This window comes from Trichosurus vulpecula, chromosome 1 (genome assembly GCF_011100635.1).
Source record: "Trichosurus vulpecula isolate mTriVul1 chromosome 1, mTriVul1.pri, whole genome shotgun sequence".
In the NCBI taxonomy this organism is placed as follows: Eukaryota; Metazoa; Chordata; class Mammalia; order Diprotodontia; family Phalangeridae; genus Trichosurus; species Trichosurus vulpecula.
This window is the reverse complement of record NC_050573.1, coordinates 254,620,533-254,645,044: the sequence shown is the minus strand read 5'-3', so window position 1 is coordinate 254,645,044 and position 24,512 is coordinate 254,620,533. Positions and strand designations below refer to the sequence as shown.

The window sequence follows — 24,512 nt, the reverse complement described above, 5'->3', positions numbered from 1 at the left end:
GAAATTTACATATTGACTACAACAACAGAAATAAGGAGACAAGATTCAGGTTAAATACAAGATCACTCTGTTGAGGCTTAGGAAGGCTGGGACCCCAAAATACCTATATGTTGGGTCCTGCCTGAATGAATTAGACCTAAGCCTTTCAGCCAAAGTAAAACAAAGTTTATTAAAGATTTGCCATATTACATAGACTCTTAGTGAATCTGAGCATTTTGACTCTTGGGCCAGATGGAATCTGATAATATATGCAGAACGCACTGCACATAGAACTTGAAATAATGCAGGTGCTCATCAAATGGGGACTGATTAAACAAATTTTAGTACATGAATATATAATGGAATATTGTGTGCTATAAGAAGCAATGAATTTGAAGAATTCAGAGAAAAGAAGACATATTAACTGATGCAGAGTGAAGTAAACAGCAAAAAATATAAATACATGATGTCAGCAATGTAAATGAAGAGGAATTGCTTGGAAACTTGAATGTTATATAATTATAACAAATTAATCAATGGTGCCTGGGGGAGGGGAGAGGACATTAACACAGGCCCTGGTACTTAGCAGAAACTTAATAGAGCAATAAATCTTCTTGGTAAGATGACTGAGATCATTCTTTCCTAACTCCTCATTTCCATCCCACCCTTGTCCACAGAGCTATTATAGTTATAGGAACTTCTGTTGTAGGTGTTTTTGAATGAGAACACAAAAACAGGTTAGGTTTAGGAAGACCATTTATTGAAGGTCAGCATTTATGAATAGACACTTTAAACAAAAGCAATGGTCCTGCCATCCTTTGTTTCTCATAATAAGACATCTTTACAAAAGAAAATCAATAATTGTTAACTTTTAAATTCTGACAATTACAGATTTTGTTGTTGAGGAATGAAACAAGAGTGAGTTTCTTAAGACTTCTTAGCACCTCCATCTTTATGGACACAAACCACATTGTTATCACCTTTCAATAACATCAATAAGAATAGGCTTACTTGCCTCATGAATCTATGATAGTAAGCTTCAATCATATCAGAGCAGTGTGACTCTGTAGACCTGGGCAAGGCCTGGGAAGCTGAAATTCTAGACCAGTCTCTATCACTCATTCATACTCAACCTATATCTCCAACCCAGAATCTGGGTTAACACAATCAGGCTGACATAATCTCAGACAGCATTTATCCAGCTTTTACATAGGGGTGGGACAATTTGATTCTTGAAAGAAACATATAAGAAGAGTTTTCTCTTCTGGATTGCACATTGGGCAGCTAGAAGAGTACTAAGTTAACAAGTGGACATTTTTTGTTTGTTTGTTTTTTGGCAGGGCAATTGGGATTAAGTGACTTGCCCAAAGTCACATAGCTAGTACATGTGTCAAATGTCTGAGGCCGAATTTGAACTCTGGTACTCCTGACTCCAGGGCCGGGTGCTCTACTCACTGCGCCACCTAGCTGCCCCATTCAAGTGGACATTTTTTGTTCTTCTCATCTTTTAAGTCACCTTAATACTGACTTAACAAATTGCCTATTTGTAATTAATTTGGTGTAAAATTCTAGAAGTTTGGAACACAGAAAGTTCATTGATAAATAATTCCTAATCTGTGATCATAGTGGAAAAACATTACAAAAGGGGGACAGAATTTAGATGTGGGAGGCTTTAAAACAATGTATTTAAGCTTAAATATATTGCTTATATTATAAGGTTGTCTTTTTTTTAACTTTCATACAATTAAAAATTTGAGCTGTTACATATTTTGTTAAATCTGAAGATGCCTCACCACTAGTCTGAATTAATGACAGTTTGCATTGGTATAGTGCTTTATAGTTTATAGCACCTTCGCATGCATCCTCTCATTTGATCCTCCCAATGGTTTATGAGGTAGGCAGGGAAGGTATTGTTTACCCCCATTTTACAGATGTGAAAACTTAAAACTTAGAGAACAGACTAGTCTATACTAGCTAAAACTGTTTTCTTCTTTCTTAATTAGAGTTGTATAATAGAAAGATAAGGAGCTACATAACCTTGGGCAGGTCATGTCATTTTTCTGTGTCTATTTCCAGTTGTATAAAAATGGGGGTTTAACCAGATCATCTCCAAGTTCTGTCCTAAGCCAATTAGATGGAAACTAATTATCCAGTTTTGAATGACTCAGAATCCTTTCTTTTTCTTCTCCAATCTATCATAATAAGACTTCTACCTAAAAGGAATGACAGAGGTTGTAAAACTCAACTAGTCTCTTTAGTAAAGAAAAATTAATTTTGAAAATGAAGATTTTGGATTTCTCGGATTTCATTTCTTTGTACTTTTCAGTTCCTACACACTCTTCCAATATTTTCAAATATGTATTAGGTCTAAAAGTGCTGGGAGAACTCTAAAGAAATTATAGTCCTTTCTTCTTTCTTTAAGTTTCCATACTATAAATAGCCCTTGTATAGAAGGAATAAACAGAAAGGTCCATTCCTGATTAGAATTACTGAACTGAAACTTAACAGAATAAAATTTTACCCTCAGGAGTTGTATAGATTGTCTGCATAGTTCAATATACCATTTTAGTTGAAAAATCAACCCTTAAGGGCTTTGCATCAAAAAATTCTATGGTCAAACAGGTTATTTTTACATGTAAAATGTCAAGCCATAATACTTTGAAACTTATTTACATTATAGAAATCTCTTAATAATAATTAAAATTAACTGCCAATATTTGAAAAATATTCTGCTTGTGGTAGATACATTTTTAAAATGAAAGCATTAAGAATATATTCCTATTACAATATTTGTTACAGTACTAAGTAACAGCATACAACTTAAAGGGACATTAGCAATTACCACAATTTTTCCTTTCCTCATTCCATCAAATTATGTATTCATAATAGTATTTTAGAAGCTAGAATATTACGAATGGAAACTACTTCCAGGTTCTTCTTAAATATCAACAAGTTGTTGCTTCATATTCTCTTTTTATATAAAGCAATCTCATGTTTATCACTGGCAGTCTTGTAGATTGTTATTAATCCATGGCATGTCCCCCTCAAAATCTGTCTGATTTCCCAACAAGAACTCCTCCCTCAAGCATGCCTTCTACTGCTACCCACCCTAAACCTTCTGGTTCATGTAGATAATTGTTACTACTAAGTATCAGAAAATCTCAACAGGAGAATATGGATATAAATCACCAAAGGGATAGCGGTTTTTAAATTTTCAGATAAACACAATAACAGACACATACAAACATTAAAGGTTTGTTACATCTGTGCTTTTCTTTTTTAAAGGCTAAAGATTCCCCTTTAATTGTCAGAGCAGCATCTTAATGTACTGTGCAAAGGAATCCATAGAAAATCTTTCCTCCTACTGGCAGAATTAGATGCTGTTTGAATGACTCATATATTCTAAGAGTGACCGGTCTAGGACTCTTCGGATCAGAGCTTCCTCTAATATATTAAAGTCCTGAAATAGAGAAAAATACTTTTAGATAAGCAAAATGATAGTTACTGGGTTTTTTTAAATAGCTTTGTCTTTTAATTCTAAATTCATCCAATCTGTCCTGTGAATAATATCAGCTCAGGACAATAAGCATAATCATTATCAAGCCAATCAGCAGCCAACAAGACCTTACTAGATTCCACATACAAACATTCGCTAAGTCAAATCAATAGCACCAGGCAGAAGCTGGAATATGATTTGCTGGGTTGCCTTAATGTCAACACTTTCAAAAGAAAACAATCTCCCAAGCTCTGCATATGCCCCATTATGAGTCAGAGCTGGAACTGAATCCTATTAAGTCAGTGATCTCCAAACCGAAGCCTAGGGTCCATCAGCAGCTAAAAGACCTCGATGGAAATCCACAAATGAAAACAAAGTAATGTTTTGGGTCTCAACATTTGGCTTCCCTAGTCTGGTAGCTCCTCCCACCCATGTGAATCAGCAACTTCTTTACAATTCATAGTTTTAGAGACAGTTGACTCTTCACTAGAGGTTAAATGACGTGCTCATGATTGAAAAGCTAGTATAGGGTTTGAACCCAGGGCTTTCTGAATCCAAGGCTAGTCCTGGAAACACTACACCATTGCTACTCTCTAGTTAAAAAACAAAAAACAATGTGTGTAAGTGTAATCAATATATATATATATATATTTATATTAAATATATGTAAATATACATGTATATTTACATAAATACATACATACCTGTGTACACACACACGTTTTAAACCTTGGAACCAAGGACACTTACTGGAGCTCACCCACATTCTAGCCTTGTAGCCTTCTGCGCCAAAATGAAATGGGTCTTATGCTCTACCCAGCAATCCCACAGAGACAAATTATTTGCCTTGTTCAAGTTCTCTTATATTACACACTTCTTTCAGTAATCTCAGGCCTTTCTATTTAATCTCTTCCTAAGATTTAGGTATACTACACTTCCCTATCTCATCCTTGTCCATTCCTTTTGCAAAATATATAGATAATTATAGTAAGTAGATTTGAAAGCCTAGAAAAAGATAAAACTCTAAAACGACAATGTTGAGAGGGCAATAATTTTATATATTTATATATAATTTTATAATAATAAATAAGTTTTAACAGAGATTATATGAGGATAGATTTTACATTGACATTTTCTTTTGAAAAATTATATGTAAATCATATGAAAAATTATTATGAATATAACTATATATTATTCATGAATACATAATTTATATGAAAAACTACACATAAAGTACAAAGTATATGTACTTTTAGTATTCTCCTAACAGCTATGTGGTATAGTGGAGAGAAATCTGTATTTACAGTCAGGAAGACCTGAGTTCAAATCTTGGACAATTACTAGTTGTGTGACACTGGGCAAGTCACTTAACCTCTGTTTGCCTCAGTTACCTCAACTGCAAAATGGGGGTGATAATAATAGTGACTACTCTCCCTGGGCTGTTGTGAGAATCAAATGAATTAATATTTGTAAAGCACTTAGTAATGTCTGGCACACAGTAGGTGCTATACAAGTGCACACACAAGCTATTATTATTCCCTATATTTAAGGGAAAATCAAACTGGTTTTTCTATCTAAATATATTAATTCTGCTATGAATGTTTTCTTCATCTCTAAACTGCACACAATACTATGTGTCTAAGCAGAATTATAGAGACCCTACTTGCTTTGGGCTTTATATTTCCATTACTGATTAAAAAAAAAACAAAACTATATACCCAGCTACCTAAAGAGCATGGAATTGTATTTATAACTAGTTTCAGTTCTGTCATCTCAAATCTCAGTATTTTGGATGTTTGCAACTATAAGGGATGAAATAAAGCCGATTCTGTATTCCATTAAGGAACAAAATGCTAGGCTAATGCATAGCAGATAAAGTTATGTTTACTATTTTAAATGACTAGAACAACACAATAAGCTTTCTCACTAGACTTGATAACCACTACTCCAATTTTAATTTGACAAGAAAATAGAATTATCATTAAAAAAGAAGATACATATTGTGGGGTTGTTGTTCAGTCATTTGCAGTTGTGTCTGACTCTTCATGATCCCATTTGTTTTTTTCTTGGCAAAAGATAACCGGAGTGGTTTTCCATTTCTTTCTCAAGCTCATTTTACAGATGAGGAAACTGATGCAAATAGGGTTATGTGACTTGCTCAGGGTCACACAGCTACTGTCGGGAGGCCAGATTTGAAGTCAGGTCTTCCTGACTTTAGGTCCAGCACTCTATCCACTACACCACCTATCTGTCTCCAATTGAGAGGTTAGAATGACGTGTGTGTGTGTGTGTGTGTGTGTGTGTGTGTGTGTGTGTGTGTGTGATTCTGTCATATGGTGAATTATTTTCACCTCCAATTCTATTTAGGTTGGAAAGAGATTTAGCCCCCTACTTTGGAGAACAACCACTGTCCAACGTAGCTAGCTCGGTGATGGAGTATGCATCTTATCCTCTTAGAACGAGAAAGTTCAACCACAATGAATTCTTTTTGTCATTGTACCTCATGAAGTCTTGATAAAGCTCAGAAAGGTTATGATCTGCATTAGTGGAGTAACCAACCAGAAGAAACCACAGTTTCACAAATACAAAAATACCTGTAGCAGTATTTTTCACAATAAGTGAAGAGTTGGAAACAAAGCTGGGAAATTGCTGAACTAATACATATTAATTTAATGGAACATTATCATGCAGTTAAAAATATAAAGAATTCAGGGAAACTTGGGAAGACTTGTATGAACTGATACAGAGTGAAGTGAACAACTATTTACACAATGACCACAACAATGTAAAAGGAAAACAACAGCTGAGGAATGCAAGGTTTAATTCTGACTTCAGTGAATTGTTAGTGAAACAGGTTTTCCTCCCCTTACCATCTATAGATGAGGTATATAGCATATAGTCAGATATGACCAAGATTGATTTATTTTGTTTAGATATACTTTGTTGTGAGGGAGAGTTCTGTTGGGAGAAGAAAAGTGGGAAATCATTGGAAAGTGAAGAAAATCTTTTAAAAAGAATTAATACATTTATTTAATTTTAATTAAAAAATGAGGGAACTAGAAAAATAAGATGAGATAATAATATCTACAACAATAACCAGCATTTACATTAGGATTTAAAGCATACAAAGTAGTTTACATGTCATCTCATTCGATCCCCACAACAACCTTGGATGCTATGAGTATTCTCATTTTATATATGAGGCAACCCGTAAACCTCCTTGCAAACCTTAAAAAAAAAGCGGAGGGAGCTCTTGCCCAGCTAAAATATTTGTGGGTATTTGAGATGGATGAAATATGTTTTTACAAGGTCCTAGTAAATCCTAGCTCCTAAGACTTCAGTTCATTTTCTTTCCTCAATTTTGTTTGTCTGACTTGGAAAAAAAAATTGATTTAATTACCATAACAATTTAAGAAAAAAGGATGAGGTTGTATACTTACAAGAAATTCATCATAAAACATTGTGTGTCTGTTTTGCAGGTGCCGGATCAAACTATCACTGGAGTTGCTTGAATCTCCATTAGGTATAAAATGACAAAGCGGACAGAACTGTAAATAAACATAGAAAGCAATATTGAGAAATGAGATAGCTATTTGTGCTAGGCTAGAGAAACATGAAACTGTCTGACAAAATGTACTTTAATTCTGAGTCTATTTTGGGATCACTTTATTTATGATTTTTGATATCAGAACAGCATGTCCATTTCAGTTATGTCTCAATGAATGTCACACTTAATCTACCCCACCACAGGCAGTTAGCAGGTGATGATGGAGAGTAGAGAGTAAAGAGCTCATATCTGAAAATACTATAACAGAAAGGCTTTCTGGTTCTAAACAAAAATAGGTAGATGTCCTATAAGGTAGAGATAATAAAATTACTTTTTTTCCCTTCAGGTACCTGAATATCCAGCTATGTTTGGCTATTTTTTTTCTCCTTTTGCTCCACTGGGTATATACGTACTTGTTTTGTCTTCTTTCCACTCTTACTTTAGGTCACACATTTTTAATGTAGGGTCCATGAACCTGGGTTTTTTTTTCCCCAAGTAAAGGCATTTATTCTCGGTAACACACCAACCAGGCTCCTCTTTAAGGTAGGTCAAAGTCCCTTAAGGGAGGCAATCCCCTAATGGAAGGGGTCCTCTAAGGGAGATGACCACTTCAGGAAGACACCTGTTAGCCAGGAAAAACTAGGGATCATGAATTTATTTTAAAAAATATTTTGACAACTATATTTCAACATAATTAGTTTCCCTTGTAATCCTATGTATTTGATATCTTTAAAAACATTATTACGATTAGGAGTACGTAAGCTTCACCAAACTACCAGAGGGGTTCATGGCACAAAAAAGGTTTAAGACTGCTTTAGGTTCTGGTGAATTTAGATTTCTTGTTCTGAGCTCTCCATTTGCTCTTGACTTTTTGGCTCCAGTGAGGTTCTCAAGGGACAAGGGATCTTTCCTAAACAATTGTAGAGGCACCGACGGATTGATATATAAGTTATCTGAAGGAGGGAAGATTCAGAAGGAGCAACACTCCTTTCTCCCCTTCCCCTGTGTTATTAATACCATCACCAATATAAAAAATAGGTAATAAGAAAACATAAATAACTACCGACTCATATGTCTTCTCTACCACCTATACAAAATCCCTATGTGAGTCAGCTATCTGAAAAAAGGGCATCTTCCACGAAGGGATTTTAGGAAACAAACAAGCTTTTGCAAGTGATACCAACAATGGACCACATCTTTTAAGATTTTGCAATTAACCTAAAGGCATGGAGAATACAAGATCTCACTATTCTTATTGTTCATTGACTATAAAAAAGCATGTGATTTGGTGGAATGAAATAACAGCTGGCCAATATTTATATAGAACGATAAAGTCTGCTAAGTACTTCTCATATATTTTCTCTTTTGATCATTACAACAACCCTGTAAAGTGGGTCTTACTATTTCCCCTATTTTACTAATGAGAAATCCAAGACAAGGAAGTTAAGTGATTTGTCTGAGTTCGCACAGCTATCAAGGGTCTGAGGTGGGACTCTGAGATTTGAACTCAGGTTCTTCTGAACTCAAAGTCCAGTTCTCTAGCTACTATACCAAGCTGCTACTGCTTTAAAGGATCTTACATCACAATCATCCAAGATTACAATAATCCTTTCTCATCATACATGTCAGGAGAAGCATAAAATAGAAAGATGTTTATGCTCATCAAAGTTTTTCTCCATTGTGACCAAAATAACAGGAGAGCTAATACAGTATTTCCCTTGATAACTGGAAAATAATTTAATCTATATACATACATACATACATATGGTCACAAAATAATTCACACAGAGAGAAACATATATGTATATACATATATTACATTAAATAGATTGGGAAGTATCAGAATTGAAAATAAACTACCAGATTTGGCAATTAAGAGATAATTAGTAACTTTGGAGAAAGCAGTTACAGTTGAGAGATAAGGTTGGAAGCCAAGTTGCAAATGGTTGAGGAGAGAGTGAGAGGAGATGAAGTGGAGGCAATTAGCAGATAACTTTTTCAAGGAATTTGGCTAAGAAATGGAGGAGAGATATAGTATAATAGCTTGAGGGCATCGTAGAACTAAAAATTGGTTTGTTTTCTTTTTTTTAAAGCATGGAGATGATGGCTATATTTGAAAGCAAAAGGGGAGGAATCAGTAGATAAACAACAAAGATGGAAGAAAGACAGGTGATGATTGAAGATCTAATCTTCTAGAGAAGATGGTAGAGGAATAAGATTTTAGGGTTGTTATAATCTGTATAGTCCAACCCATATACAATAGATTCAGCCAAAATCTTGTTTGGTTAAGAGCTTATGTTCTTTAATTTTTTTCCCCTTTGAGCAAACGTCACATCTCACTTTCAAGTGAATTTGGTGTGGATGACAAGGCATGATTGCTGTTTGTCCTTCGTTCTCAAAGAAGACCATGACGTCAGTGAGGTGATGCCGGTATATGCAGGTGAATTGGATTTAAGTGAGGGAGGGCTGTGCAAATTCACCAGCCTCACTTTCTCCTCTAAAAGCCATCTGGGTTCAGTGGCCAGATGTGGATTGGGACAACTGGAGATGGTCCAGGATGCCGTAGGGGGCCTTGGCCTTTTCAAGCTAAGGTTTTTAACAAGTCTTAGTTTGATTGAGGCAATGAATGGCCTCTTTAAAAACAAATAGATCTGGGAGGGGAAGACCCTCAGGGTTTCTAGCCAAAACAGAAACAATTGTTAAGGGCCCAAACAGTGATCCAGTAGGGCTTGGTCTTTCAGAGTTAAGGCTGGTCTTTAAGAGAAAAAAACAAAACCAAACCAAAAAAAAAAGTTTCAGAGATTAAAATTTATATTCCTTTTGGGCAGACCACCAGCAGGTAAGGGTGTGATACCCTATGTGGAGAGAGAAGAAAGAAAGGCTAGGTTTGAACTCATAGAGATGAGTCTTCCTGATCCTGGGCGCAGTACTCTATCCACTGAACCACCTAGCTGCCTGTATTACAGAATACATGCGAAGTAAATACAAGGTAGTTTGGGGCAGGAGGGCACTAGAAGCTGGTAGAATCATCCAAAGCTTCAAGGAGAAGGTGATACATGAGTCAAGTTTTAAAGGAAATTGGGGATTCTAAGGAGAGGTGAGTAGAGAGAGGAGATTCCAGGCATGAGGGATAGACAGTGCAAAGGCAAGCAGATGGGAGATGGGGGTAGTAGGTAAGGAACAGCAAGGAGGCCACACGGCTGGAGTGTAGAGTGTATGGAAAGAGACTAATGTATGAGAAAACTAGACTGGTAGAAAGGGCCCAGATTATTTAAATAACAAGAATGTATGCTTGAGGCTAGCAGACATTGACAGTCACTAGACTCTACTGAGTAGGAGAGAAGAAATTGTCAGACCTGACTGACAAACACTTCAGTGGGTTCTAAAACAGCAATTCTAGGATACCTACAAAGGTTCCGGGGTCAAGAATGTATTAATTCTGCTTACTGAAAATACATCAGTGTAGTTACACTGACGAGGCATGATGAAATGACACTGACTCTGGGAGAATCTACTGACAACCTCTCAGAGCTGATCTGTTCTAACGGCATGGCATAAATTACCCTGGACACTAGTGTCTAGTGATGTTAATCCTGTCACTCTTGGAATAAATCTGAATCACCTCCATGCAATGATTAATGGAAACTTGTTCTTGAACCATCTTGAACATTTACAGCTAAATTTAAAGCACTGTCAAGAAACAATGGATGGGTTAGGTTTTAAGTTTTTTGGTTTTTTTAAGTTTTTTTTTAAGTTTTTAATAATTAATAATGTATTGTAGACTCAATAACTTCAGTAACAGATCCTATGAAAAAATCTTGAGGATACTATGTTTCAGATTATTGACATACCACACCAGGAGCTGAATTTTATCTTGGACTTGGAATATATGTATAAATACTATTGAAAATGCTGAAGTTTCTTGAGGAATCTTTCTATTGACCGTTTTCATATCACAAAATAGAGGAATTTTGCTGTCATTTGACTAATAAAGATCACTTGGTGAGCAATTATGAGCTTTGCTCTGAAAGATTCTGAACAGTAAACTCTCTCAAAGTGGACCTCTTTATAGGAGAATCTTAAGCTATCTCTGTAATCCTGCAAATAGGGTGCTGATGTAGCTCTGCACAGGCTCAGCAGGAATTAGAATATTTGAAGTGATCTATGATTAGTACAACTGAACTTTGGCTGTACCCCACGATCATCCTCGTCCCCTTTTTATCTTCCCTCTAACCCTTTCCTCCTTCACTGTGGGTGATCTCATGAGCCCAAGTATTCAGTTAGCATTTCTATGTGGAGGACTTCCAGACCAATACATCTACTCCCTAGTTTTAGATCCACCATAACATATTGTCTGTTGGACATTTTGAACTTCACGTCCCAGAGGTTTTCAATGTATCAGAAACAGAATTCAGTATCTTTTCCTCTAAAGTGCACCCCACTTTTTAACTCTCATATTCTTTTTCTAACTTAACTATATCAGTCAAGATCACCATCATCACTCCAGTCACTCAGGTTCGTGGCTCCTCTGTTTTGGCATTTGTATAATTTAGCTCCAACCAACCTATCCAGACTCATTACACATTAGTCCTCTTTATGCCCTCCAAGATGCAGGCAAAACATGCTACTCATGTTCCCTTATACACATGCTTGTACACTACTATGCTTTGCCTTGAATCCATTCCATCTTCACTTTCTCCTCTTAGAATTCCTAGATTCTTTTAAAGACCAGCTCAAGAACTACCTCCTACAGAAAGGTTTTCCTGATTCACCCAGGTGCTACTGTTTCTTCACCTTGCTCCTTCCTCCCTACACCATGCCACCCTTCAAAATCTTACAAAAGTGAATGTGTGCGTGTGTGTGTGTGTGTGTGTGTGTGTGTGAAGTCAGAAGTCTGCTTTGTTTGTGACTATTCCATCCCTGGTATTATCCTCCCTCTTAACCTGCCTCCATCCCCACGTTTTCTTGTTGAGTTTGAAATAGTTCTACACCAAACTCTGTATGTGTTATATCCACCATTGTCCATATTAGATAAAAGTGAGGTTTATCTAATACCTACTCTATACACTTATTCTCTCTCCCTCATAGCCCTAAAGAAATAGAAAATTCCACCCCCTTCTTCCTTTCTATACTAGTGTATTCTTTTACCATTCCTTCTCTTTCCCCTTTTCAAGCCCTCGAAACAGAGTCAATCTACCCCAGGGCCTCTGCTTTTTCCCATTTAACTTTCTCAATTTCATTTGAAGACACTGAATTTCTCAAGGGATATTAGTTTCTTCTCCATCTATTAAAATTAAACCCTACATCATCATAAATCTCCTACCTGGTTAAACAAATCTGACTTTCTAGGTTCCTCCTGACTCTTGTGCTGGTATTTCAAAGTTTCTATTCAACTTTGTATTTTTCATCAGAAATGCTTGCAAGTCCCCTATTTCATTAAAAGCCTATTTTTTTTTCCTCTGTTGGATTATACTCAGCTTTGGAAGGTAACTTGTTATTGGTTGTAAGTCTGTATCGTTTGCTTTTTGGAATATTGTATTCCATACTTTCTTCTCACTTATTATACAAACTTCCAGATCTTGTGTGATCTTCTGTTAATTGAACTGCTTCTTTCTAGACACTTGCAGTATTTCTTCTTTGATGTGGCCCATCTGTATTTTGCTATGATATTTCTGGAACTTTTCATTTGGGGGTTTCTTAAGAGGTCATCAATGGATTATTTCTAGCTTCATATTGTCTATGGTTCTAAAGACCATATTGTCTATGGTTCTAAAATATCTGGGAAATTTTCATTTATAATTTCTCGAATACCGTATCTAGGCTTTTTTTTTTAAATCATGGTTTTCAAGGAATCCAGTGGTTCTCTTAAAAAAATATTTATTTTTACATGCATTTATATTCTGCCCAGTCTATTGTCCTTCCCCCCTGCAACTGAACAAAAAACCAAAACAGAAATCTTCAGCATAAACAAGCATAGTCTAGCAAAACAAATTCCCAAATTTGCCATGCTTGAAAATTTATGCCTTCCTTTGCATTTTAAGTGCATCACTTCTCTAGCAGGAGGTGTTTGCATGTTTCATCTTCAGTGGCAAACCACTCCAATCTCTTTGACAAGAAAACCCCAAATGGGGTCACAAAGAATCAGACAGGACTGAAAAAATGACCCAACAACATCAATTTATTCCTATGGTTTCTAGAGTTTTTACAATTAATGAATGAAAAGTTTGTCAAGAGCCTTTTCAGTATCTATTGATGTAATCATATAGTTTTATTATTTGTATTAGTGGCATGATATATATATTTATACTTTTCCACATGGGGAATCAAGCCTGCATTCCTGGTATAAACACAACCTTGTCATTGTGTCTAATCTTTCTGATACGTTGCTGCAGCCCAGGGTTGGCAAACTATGGCCTTGGGGTCAGATTCATCCTACCATCTACTTTTGTATGGTTCATATGATAAGAAATTTTCTTTAAAATACAAAAATCATTCTTAGCTTATGGGCCGTAAGAAAAATCAGGCAGAAGGCTGGATTTGGCCCTCAGGTCACAGTTTGCCAATCTCTGCTATAGTCTACATGTTTATATATAAAATGTTGGTATCAGACATGACATTGGTAATGATATTGGTCTGTTGTTTTTCTTTCTGTTTTGTCTCTCTGGTTTAAATATTAATATATTTGTATACTAGAAAGGGGTTGGAAGAATATTTTTTTCCTTAATCATTTCAAACAGTTTAAGTAGTAGAATTCATTGTTTTGGGAACTGTATAATTCACTTGCAACCCATCTGTTCCTGGAGTATTTTTCCCCCTTTGGAAGTTCATTTATGTTTTGTTCAATTTCTTTTTCTGATGTTGGGTTATTTAAATAGTCTGTTTCTTTTTTTTTTTTTTAAATCTGGGTATTTTAGATATTTGTAAGTATTCATCCATCTCCTCTAAGTTACTGGTTTTGCTAGCCTATAAACGGGCAGAATATTTTTTTTATAACTTCATTTATTCACTCTTTAATTATAATGAGTTCTTTTTTATTTTTTTTTCTTTTGAGGGGGGAAGGCAGGGCAATTGGGTTTAAGTGACTCGCCTAAGTTCACACAGCTAGTGAGTGTGTCAAGTGTCTGAGGCCAGATTTGAACTCAGGTCCTTCTCATTCCAGGGCTAGTGCTCTACTTACTGCATCACCTACCTGCCCCATTCTTTTTTATTTTTGATACAAATAATTTGATATTCCTCTTTTAAAAAAATATCAATAGCTAAATATTTACCCATTATTATTAGGCTGTTTTTTTTCAGAGAACCAGTTCCTAACTCTATTTATCAAATCAATGCTTTTTAGGTTTCGATTTTATTAATCTCTCCTATCATTTTTCATTATTTAGTTAGGGGTTTGTTTGTTTTTATTGTTTAAGTTTTTTTAGCAGCATCCTTTCCCTGTAGCTGCTCTCCCTATCTGCCCTTCCAGGTTTCTTCCCGTCCACCTCAGCCTGTCAATTTAAGGGTCTCCAACAGATCCTAGGGGTCTTCTGTGGATCCCTGGGCTGGTTAGAGGAGTTTATAGGTGATTATTTTTATTCAGACTGATCCATTTCTAAGCTCCACTGTAGTGTTTGTAAGGGATTTTTATATAGTACCATGTCATCATCTTTCCACAAACAAATCCAATGAGACTTAAATTATTTTTCCTTGACCTATTTTCTAGATCAGTATAATGGCAAAGTCACAAGAAAGCCTAAATCATGTGAGTTTGAGTCACATGGTTATGATGCCCTCTGAACCTGAAGAAGCACATATATATACTCAGAGGTTAGCATTTAGCTTTGGGGGCTCACTCATTGGAAGGGTGTTCATGTGGAGACTCTGGGTAGCCATTAAGGAGCCCCCCCACCCATTTTGAAAACTCAGATGTTGGTATCTCTCTCTCTCTCTGATAACTATGTATATATTACTATGGTCAGACAGAAGCCTGTCTGTTGATTTGTGTTATTTGCTCTGTTTATATACTTTCTGCTTAAAATTTCTGTTTGCATTTTCTCTGAAGTCCAGGGTACTGACTTTCTCTCTAAACTAAGTGAATGATATATGTATGTTTAATTAAAGTGAGATTGTAAACCCCTTAAAGTTGCTTTCCTTAGAAAAGCAGATCAAACAATCTGTGCCAGCAGCTCTCCTGTGTGCTGGTGTTGTTGGTCTTACACCTCCACAGCAGCTGCTAGTAGCATTGTTGATATAATCAGTTGTTTTGGATATCATGCATCTTACGTTTTCTAAATATTTTAATTTTCTTTTAATATTCCTTATTGTCTCATGGAGTCATTGATTTCTGCTTGATTTATTCTACTCTTCAGGGAGTCCATTTCTTGGTTAATGTTTACCATCTCCTCTTTTAAGTTATTTATTCTTCCAATTCTTTCCTCCAGAGCTTTCATTTAGTTAAAAAAAATTTTTCCCTTACTTCATTCCTTCTAAGTATTCATACAGTCTTTGTGCTTTTATTTTTCCCCTTTGTATTTCTGCTTACAGTTTTAGGGTTACTTATTTCTTCTGTTTAGAGATCTCTAGATCTAAAACAATTTTTATACTGGTCAGTGTCCTTTTTAGTTTACTCATCTCTGTAGCTTTAGTTCCTAAATTAGTTTTTTATGCTAGGGCCAGGCTCTGCCTCCTACTTCCCTTTTGGGTGTAGTGGTCAGCCCTGCTTGGACTCATCTTAGGTCACGTGGTTCCTACTCTGACATCTACCTCCCAGAGTCAGCCTTCCTGAATGTTTTAGGTTCCATGGTGCCAGATTTTCAGGGTCCTCTTTGGCAATTCAGGAAAGAGTGTTAGAGACCTCAGACCCCTTGTGCCCAAGATGTCCTGGATTACATGCTATACTGATTGCTACACACTTGAGCTGTGCTTCCTAGGGTTTCCAAATCCCAACACTGAGGACTTCTGATTACCTTGGTGATTCCTCCCCACTCTGTACTAGAGAGAAGGCTACAATTAAACATGAATACACACATAAACATACACATATACACTCACATACACACACACACACACACATATACACACACACACACAAGACCATACACTACACTATACATATTAGTCAGCTCTTTCTTTGGAGGTGGACACCATCTTCCTTCATAGGTCCAAGTCCCTCCATGTTTTTCTAAAAATCAGTCAACTCATCATTTCTTACATCACAATAGTATTCTATCACAACCATATGCCATAACTTGTTTGGCCATTTCTCAATTGAAAGGCATCCATCATTTTAGCCAATCTGATAGGTATAAGATTGTTACGGGCCGAGTTAGAGCTGAGCCCTGCCCTCCTTGGACCTCCAGGCCCAGGGGCCTGCTGAGATAAACTCAGGGCTCTGAGTTATGGGTGGAGCCAGGAGGAGGGGTCTCGCCTTTGTTGCCTCCCTAGCAGTTCCAGGTCTTTGCCCGGACCTGCTTGAGCACCTGCTTGAGCACATGGAACTTCCGGCTCTCTGTCTGGGCTTGCCAGAACACATGGAACTTCCGGTTAGCGTGGGAAGAGAAGGGGAGGAGAGTAGGTGGAGTCGGGGCGGTCCTAGTACCCAGGTGTCTTGATTTTTACCTGTCCCTCCCCCACATAACCAAAGAATGTACCTACGTCACTAAAGATATAAAAATGCTGCTTGCTGAAATAAAATTCGGAGTCATTCACCACCTTTCGGCTCCCGCCCCATACATTGTCTGCGAGATCAGGCCCTTTGCTAGGCAAAGGCCTGGGGCTTGGGGGGAACCCCGAGTAGCGTGCGAGGCCGGGGACTCGCAACATAAGATGATATCCAAGGAAATTTAAAAACTATTTTTCCAGCTCTATAACTTCTTCACAATGTTAGGTCATAATTAAGCCTTTTTATGAAGCAAGCATAGAGATGACTTGTCACAACAATACAGCACAAATTTGTGACTGGTGAATTTTTCATATAGAGAAGTCACCTTCAAGTTAAAAACTGCTGAAATATGTTCCTTTTTTAAAAAATGCATTGTAGGCCTTTTGACAATATAAATACATTTTTAGACTCTATGTTGTTCTTTAGTTGTGTCTAACTCTTTATGACCCCATGGACCTTACTGTTCATGGGGCTTTCTTGGAAAAGATACTGAAGTGGTTCGCCATTTTCTCCTTCAGTAGATTAAGACAGAGGTTAAGTGACTTGCCCAGGTCTGAGACCAGATTTGAACTCGGTCTTCCTGACTCCAGGCTCAGTGCTCTATTCACCAAGCCACCTAGCTGCCCCTATGTTAGATTCTATGTTAACAGACTGCAAAAATTAGGGTTTGATGAATGTTTGCATATGAAAGTTAGATCTGCACTATATGCCCTCTCACAAGGTAACATAAAGACACTCCTTTTGATTAGCTACATCTTCAACCAAAAAGAAACTTGTTTCTTGAAAGGAACCGGGTCTTCAATTAAATAGAATAACTATTAGCAAATAATTAATCAGGGTCACATTTATATGCCAACTGTCAACTGAAATAACTCACTTGCACTGAGACTTTCTTAGTTTACTTAGCCAGGATAAGAATGAATCTCCTCCTAATAAAGGCCCAGGCTCATGCAGGACAAACTGTACAGATAGAAATCATGTATACAGAATCCTGTTTAAGCCAACAGATTAAAAGTGACAATCAGCATGACCAAGTGGGACAGAGGGCCTATCAAAGAGTCAGAAAGACCTTGGTTCAAATCTCGCCTCTGATATATATGTACTAGCCCTATGAACACGGGCAAGTTACTTATACTTTCAATGTCTCAGGAAGGAGTCTAAGATTATAAATGACACAGCAGCTACTGACTTGCATGAGTGAATAATGTTTTTACACCTAGAATTTCCTACACCAATGAAATTAGTTATAGACAACCCCTCACCAAAAATTTTTTAAAAATCCACAAAAACAACCCTAATTAATAAATCTGCTAACAGTTGTCCTCTGTTTACATAGTATAAGCATATAAAGAAACAACAACAACAACAAAAAACACAACATACCACTGGCCTCCTTTCTGATCTGTGATAAGTGAGACAGTGGTTCAGCAAGCTATCTTCATCCAACTCTTTCTCACAAAATGGACACATGCATCTGGAATAAGATACATATTGAGCAGAATATAATGAAATATAGTCAAAGTATTTTAATCTTCCAAAGTTATAACTATGTATAATTCTAGGATGGGGATGTGACCAAAAGGGCCGACATTCCTTCCATGGGCAGAATATGCTCTGGCTTAAGTGGCATCCTGGGATATTAAGAAGGCATCTCTGACCCCACCCCTCCTCTACTCCAACTACTGACCTCCCCAGCTTCCTTTAAGGCCCAACCAAATACAGGCCAGGGGCACATGTAGACTGCAAGGTTTTGGATCCAGAGACAGCAAGAGTGGAGGGCTCCCTTGCGGAACCACCAAGGTAGTCAGAAGTCTTCAGGATTGGAATTTGGAAACCCTAGGAAGCACAGCTCAATGAGAGGCTTTCCTGCACTGACTTTGCTGGCAGGGCCCCTTTTCCTATTGCTCTCAGGCTTCTAGCTGACCTCTTCTCCAGTTTTGGAGTGGAAGAAATAGTTTTTCTTTGGATTTTTTGATCATTATTTGGGATGGTGTAAATTTTAGCTTTCTGTTAACTGGGTACACAAGTCTGCCTTCCTTTCAGGCAGCCATTTTAGCTGGCTTGTATTTATTTTATATATTTTCTCTATTTGCTTAGAAAATGAAAGTCTGATCATGTCATCCCTCTACTCAATAAACTCCAGTGGTTTCCCATTGCCTCCAGGATCAAATGTAAAGTGCTCTGTTTGGCATTCAAAGCCCTTCATAACCTAGTTCCCTACCTTTCCAGTCTTCTCACACCTTACTCCCCTCCCCAACAGGTACTCTTCAATGCAGTGATACTGGCCTCCTAGCTGTTCCACCAACAAGACACTCCATTTCTTGGCTCCGGGCAATAGTGGAAGCAGAGGAGGGAGAGTATTCCAGGCAATGAAGATAGCCAGAGAGAATTCCCAGAGCCAAGATAGAAGGGAGGAAAAATAAGAAGTGCGGAGCAGGGAACAAAAAAACTTAGAAGGAAGCACAGAAAAGCTGGGTAGCTTTGAAAACAACGTGTAGTATTACATATTTTTTTAAAAAAGCAAACAGTTTGAAATGGAAATTTATGTATATTGAATCCTCTCATATTCTGCTATGTATATGGAATGTTCTTTTTTTCCTCTCTCATTTTGTATTTGAGTTTTAAATGAATTTTTTAAAAAATTTCCATAAGATCTTCCAAAAACAAAATATGGTGGAAAAGGAGCTATAACTTTCTGACTTCATTGCTTCATAACCACAAGCATCTGACTTCTCAACAGAGCACAATATGCAGGGAAGGTTTATGACTTGTACTACTTCCTTCATGGTGAAAGAGTTCAGGGTTTTCAGTTATTCTGACAGATTCTAAACCATTCTTCTAATCCACAGAGTAAAGAGATGGATTTTCTTTGAAAAATGGTACTAAAGCTAATTACCATCTCAACTGCCAAAAAACTGCCTGAAGGGAAAAAAAGCTCCAATAGGAATGAATACTCGCCTAATATTAAGAGTACTGTATGGAATCTAGGATACCAACCACTACCTAGCCTTTTCTATGAAAAAGAAGCGAAATGTAAGAGAAGTGACTAGGGAAATGAGGACTTTAGGAGAAGAGAAGAAGAATTTTTTAACTATGATCTGCAAGATGAAACTCTGGGTCAAAATACATAGTCAAAACACATATTTGGTCAGAAGGTTCAGTTCTTCATTCTATTTCTGATCCTTCCTCAATGTTACATCTTCCTCTTGTACAAACTGAGGGAGGAGGGAATAGATCCAATCTCTACAACCCTAAAAGGGAGTTTACAAAATGTATTAGATGCTGGACACTGGCAGCTAGGTGGCGCCACAGTGGATAGAGACCTAGGTCTGAAGTCAGCAAGATCTGAGTTCAAATAGGACCTTATATACTTACTGTGTAACCCTAGCCTGGACTAGGTTGCCTGTTTCCTCAACTGTTCAATGGGGATAACAACAACAGGTGCCTTTTAAGGCTACTGTGACAATCTGATGAGGTAATAATTTATAAAGCACTTAGCATGGTGCCTGATACCATAGTAAGTGCTACATAAATTCTGTTTCCTTTCTCTTCCCCACCAAACTTAGCACATGATTACTAATAGCAAATGTTATAGTTACTTGCTAGTAAAAATGCCCAACATTCATATAACTCCTTAACTTTTCCTTTGCATAATTTCAACGAACCCCTCCACAACCCTACGAAGATTTTATTGTTGTTCAGGTGTTTTCAGTCACGTCTGACTCTTCATGACCCCTTTTTGGGGTTTTCTTGGCAAAGATACTAGAGTAGTTTGCCATTTCCCCCTCCATTTTACAGATGAGGAAACTGAGGCAAACAGGGTTAAGTGACTTGCTCAGGGTCACAGAGCTAATCAGTGTCCAAGGGCAGATTAGAACTCACATCTTCCTGACTCCAGGCCTGGTACTCTATCCACTTCGCCATCTACCTTCCCAAAGAAGATACTACAGGCATTAATATCTTCATTTTATGGATGAGGAAAGTGAGGCTTACTTAACAGAATGCAAACTGCCATAACATTTTTAAAATAAAGATTTGAAATTTTTAAAATTAAGTTCATCATAATCTTTATAAATATAGCATTCATTAATAAGTTTCACGTTACTGAAACATTTTACCTTGTTACTTCTCCAAGCTCTTGAAGAGGTCCATATTTCTCTATATATTTCTGACAAGTCCTTATATGGGCTCTCATTTCACTGAGACATACCTATGTAAAAAAAAAAAAAAAAGAAATAGATTTTTAAATAAGTCCATTGTTGCAAGGGATTTCCTACAAGTTATTTTCTTTCTGCCCAATATATGACTGTCTTCATTTTGCCTCATACCCAATAGAGTAGAAAACACAATTCTTTTGGCATCAGGAGATCTGGGTTTGAGTCTCAGTTCTGCTGCTGACTGGCTACATGATGTTGGGTGAGTCATTTATCTACCTGAGCCCCAATTTTCTTTGCAAAATGAGGGGTTGGATTGAACCAGAGGTGGAGAATCCACAACCTTTATAGAAAAAATTTGGATTCAGTCAAAAGGCTGCACTTAGCATCTAGAAGCCACAGGTGGCCTCAAGTCCACAGGTTCCCCACCCCTGGACTAAATTAGCCCCATGGCTCTTTAGAGCTCCATGAATTGACTGAATTCTATGAATTACTATGAGGCCAGGTCTTTAGAAGAATGCATTCATGATAATAGTACAATATGAGTTAATATACTATCAAAATTTTGAAAGCTTTGCTTAAATTATGTAGTTATTTTATGCTTTTTCTGATTTCATTATGCAAGAATGGATTTTTAAAACTAAGGAAATTTTGAAATGGGCTACAGTAAGTGGACAGAAACCTTGTGTGTGTACTCCTGGTCAAGACAGAAATATGGTGGATTCATAATATGCTCATTATCATATGAATTCACAACACATGCCATAAAAACTCCATTAAGATTATACTCAAAAGATGGTTAGTACATCACACATGCACCTGTCAACAATAAAGAATATTTTTCACTATGGCTATCGATTTAGCAATCTTAACTATAAGGAACCTGTTGCCACACAACACAAATGTGGATGAGTATTTCATTAGGTACTGATAACATCTTGTGTCAAAGGAAGCTTTGTACACAAAGCTGTGGTATAGGGATGGGCTGATTCTGTGTTTTCTTTCGTCAAAGCTACAGAATTTAAACCTCAAACCCCAAATCCATTATGTCAAAGGATGTTGTAGTTTCCGGACAAGGCTGAATTAAAAAAAAATTACAAAGACAAAACAGATTCATGCTTTCCTGAGATCCATCTTAGAGACAGCCACAAAAGCAGAAGTACAGAGGGGAGAATCCGCTTGCCTTAAATCAGATATATTTTTTAGAACATTCAACATCTAACCATATACTTCAATACCCTACAATTCTTCTGTTATAAAATCAGACCAGACTTTTACATTTAAACTCTGTATCACCAAGATAAACTTCACTTCTCTTGTGCACTTAAAATCAGGACTCGCAATATTTATTTGAGCATCATATTTATTGAGTATCTATTATGTGCTCTGAACTGTGCTAGCTAATAATGCCTAAAGGGCTGACAATCTAGTTGGGGGACACAAGATCGACAACAACAGCCTGAGACAATTGTCTCCAATAGCTGTTATGAATTCACAGCTACATTATGTGATATATATATATATAAAATGAGTGCTATGCCAATGTTCAAAGGAAAAAGAGGAGGAAGAATCGAATGAGGGCTGGGAGTCATGGAAGGTTTCCTGGAGCAGGAGTGACTTGAGCTAGGCTTTGAATGATGGCTAGAGTTTGAATAGCCTGTGAGGAAAAGGAAGGGAATCCCAAGCAAGAAGAACCTAACCTCAACCCCAACCCCCAAAAAGGAATAGCACAGAGAAGAAAGTATAAGAATCATTTCCAAGGACAAACTGATATAAATAGTCATCACTGACTAGGAATGAGGAAGAGTATAATAAAAGGAAGGGTCAAAGAAGATAAAGGTTGGGGCAGCTAGGCAGCACAGTGGATAGAGCACAGGTTCTGGAGACAGAAGGACCTGAGTTCAAATACGGCCTCAGACACTTACTAGCTGTGTGACCCTGGGCAAATCACTTAAGTTTGATTGCCTCAAAAAAAAAAAAAGATGACAAAGGTTTCAAGCCTGTTTAGCTGAGGAAATGCTCATGTCTCTGCCTGAAAAGGAAGTGCTAAAAGAGACAGATGGTTTGGGGGAAGAAGATGAGAAATTTAGTTTCAGACATGTTACATTTGAGATGAAATGAATGACAACACACAACTGGAAATGTCCAGGCCGTAGTTGAAAAAATGAAATCAGAGCTCCAGAGGCCTTGATGATATGGAATATCAGCAGTATAGAGCTGACTGTTAGAGGCATGAGAACAGATAACTTTCCAAGGTACAGGGAGCAAAAGCAGAAAAGGGGAGGAGCAAAGACTGAGTCCAGTGTGATGGCTATAGTTAGGGTTAAGTGCACTAAAAGAATCTAACTAAGGGAAGAGACAATGGGAAGAAAGGCCCAGAGAGGAGAGGCCCAATGCTATTAAAAGCTTCACTGAAATATACAAAAAAATAAAAAGAGAAATAGACAGGAATAGAGACAAAAATAAAATAGAAAGAGATGGGTGATGGGGAGAGAGGAAAAGGGACACTTCAGATGGTGCCTGAATGCAAATGGCATAGTAGACAGCATGTTGGATGTAATATTAGATGATTTGGGTTTAAATCTCAGCTCTGACCCTCATTGACTGCATGAGCTTGGGTAAGAATCACTTAAGCCCTTTGGGATTCTAACATCCCTTCTACTTCTAAATCTATGATGATCAAAACAACAATCCAAGACAATTCTAAAGGACTCATGATGAAAAATACTGTCCATGTCCAGAGAGAGAACTGATGAACTCTAAATGCAGATCGAAGCATACTTTAAAAAAACAAAAACACTTTATTTTTCTTCCTTTTTAAAATTCTGTTTTCTTTTGCAACATGGCTAACATGGATCTATATAATCAAAATCAAATTGCTTGCTTTCTCAGGGAGTGGGGAGGGGTGAGAGGGAGAAAATTTGAAGCTCAAAAAAAATTTTTTTAAACAAAGTTAAAATTTTTTTTCTACATATAATTGGGAAATATTTAATGAAATAAAAAATATTTAAAAAAAATAAATCTATAATCCTACAAATAGAACTCATAACAAAAGCTTGTTTGTTTTTTAATTCATTTGCCTCTATCTTATTAAATGCTAACTGCTTCATGTAAGATTTTTAAGTCTATAATAGTTTCTCAAGGTGCAGTGAAAGGAAGAAGAAAAATATACATAGATGGTATGGTCTGAAGAAGGTTTTTCTTCAAGATTGGGAAACCTTCCCATGGTTGGAAAGCAGAGGAGAAAGAATGAGGAAGCTCATAGAATCACAGAATTTCACTTATTGCTCAAAGACCCATAATGAAGGCAAACCCACTGTCTCCAGAAGCACTCCAATTTGGGACAGCTAATTGTTATTAATCAACAAGCATTTATTAAGCAACTACTGTGTGCCAAGCACTGTGCTAGATGCCAGGGATACAAAGACAAGAATGAAACCATCCCTGCCCTCAAAAAGCTTACATTCTACCTGGCAAGACAACATGTAAAAATAGAGGCACACACCAAATATTTTATCAGTGAAAGCATTTATTAATCACCTACTATGTGCCAGGCACTGTTACATGCTAGGGATATAAAGGCAAAAGTGAGACCTTAAGGTCTTTAGGCTAACGAGAGAAGAATATGTACAAAATAAACGAAAGTCCATTTGTTGGGAGGGAGGGAAGGGCATTTTGTTCAATGTTTAACAATTG

At 37.0% G+C, this 24,512-nt stretch overlaps 1 protein-coding gene across 1 annotated transcript in view; it reads right to left on the bottom strand.

Moving 5' to 3' along the window:
* Positions 1-717: 717 nt before the first annotated feature.
* Positions 718-24,512, bottom strand: part of RNF125 (ring finger protein 125) — a 36,361-nt gene continuing 12,566 nt past the window's right edge. The window contains exons 3-6 of the mRNA XM_036763209.1: positions 20,781-20,872; positions 18,046-18,136; positions 6,916-7,023; positions 718-3,439 (exon numbers count right to left, since the gene is read on the bottom strand). Coding sequence (XP_036619104.1) covers positions 3,353-3,439; positions 6,916-7,023; positions 18,046-18,136; positions 20,781-20,872 — 378 coding nt within the window. The 3' untranslated portion in view covers positions 718-3,352. The remainder of the gene's footprint in view (positions 3,440-6,915; positions 7,024-18,045; positions 18,137-20,780; positions 20,873-24,512) is intronic.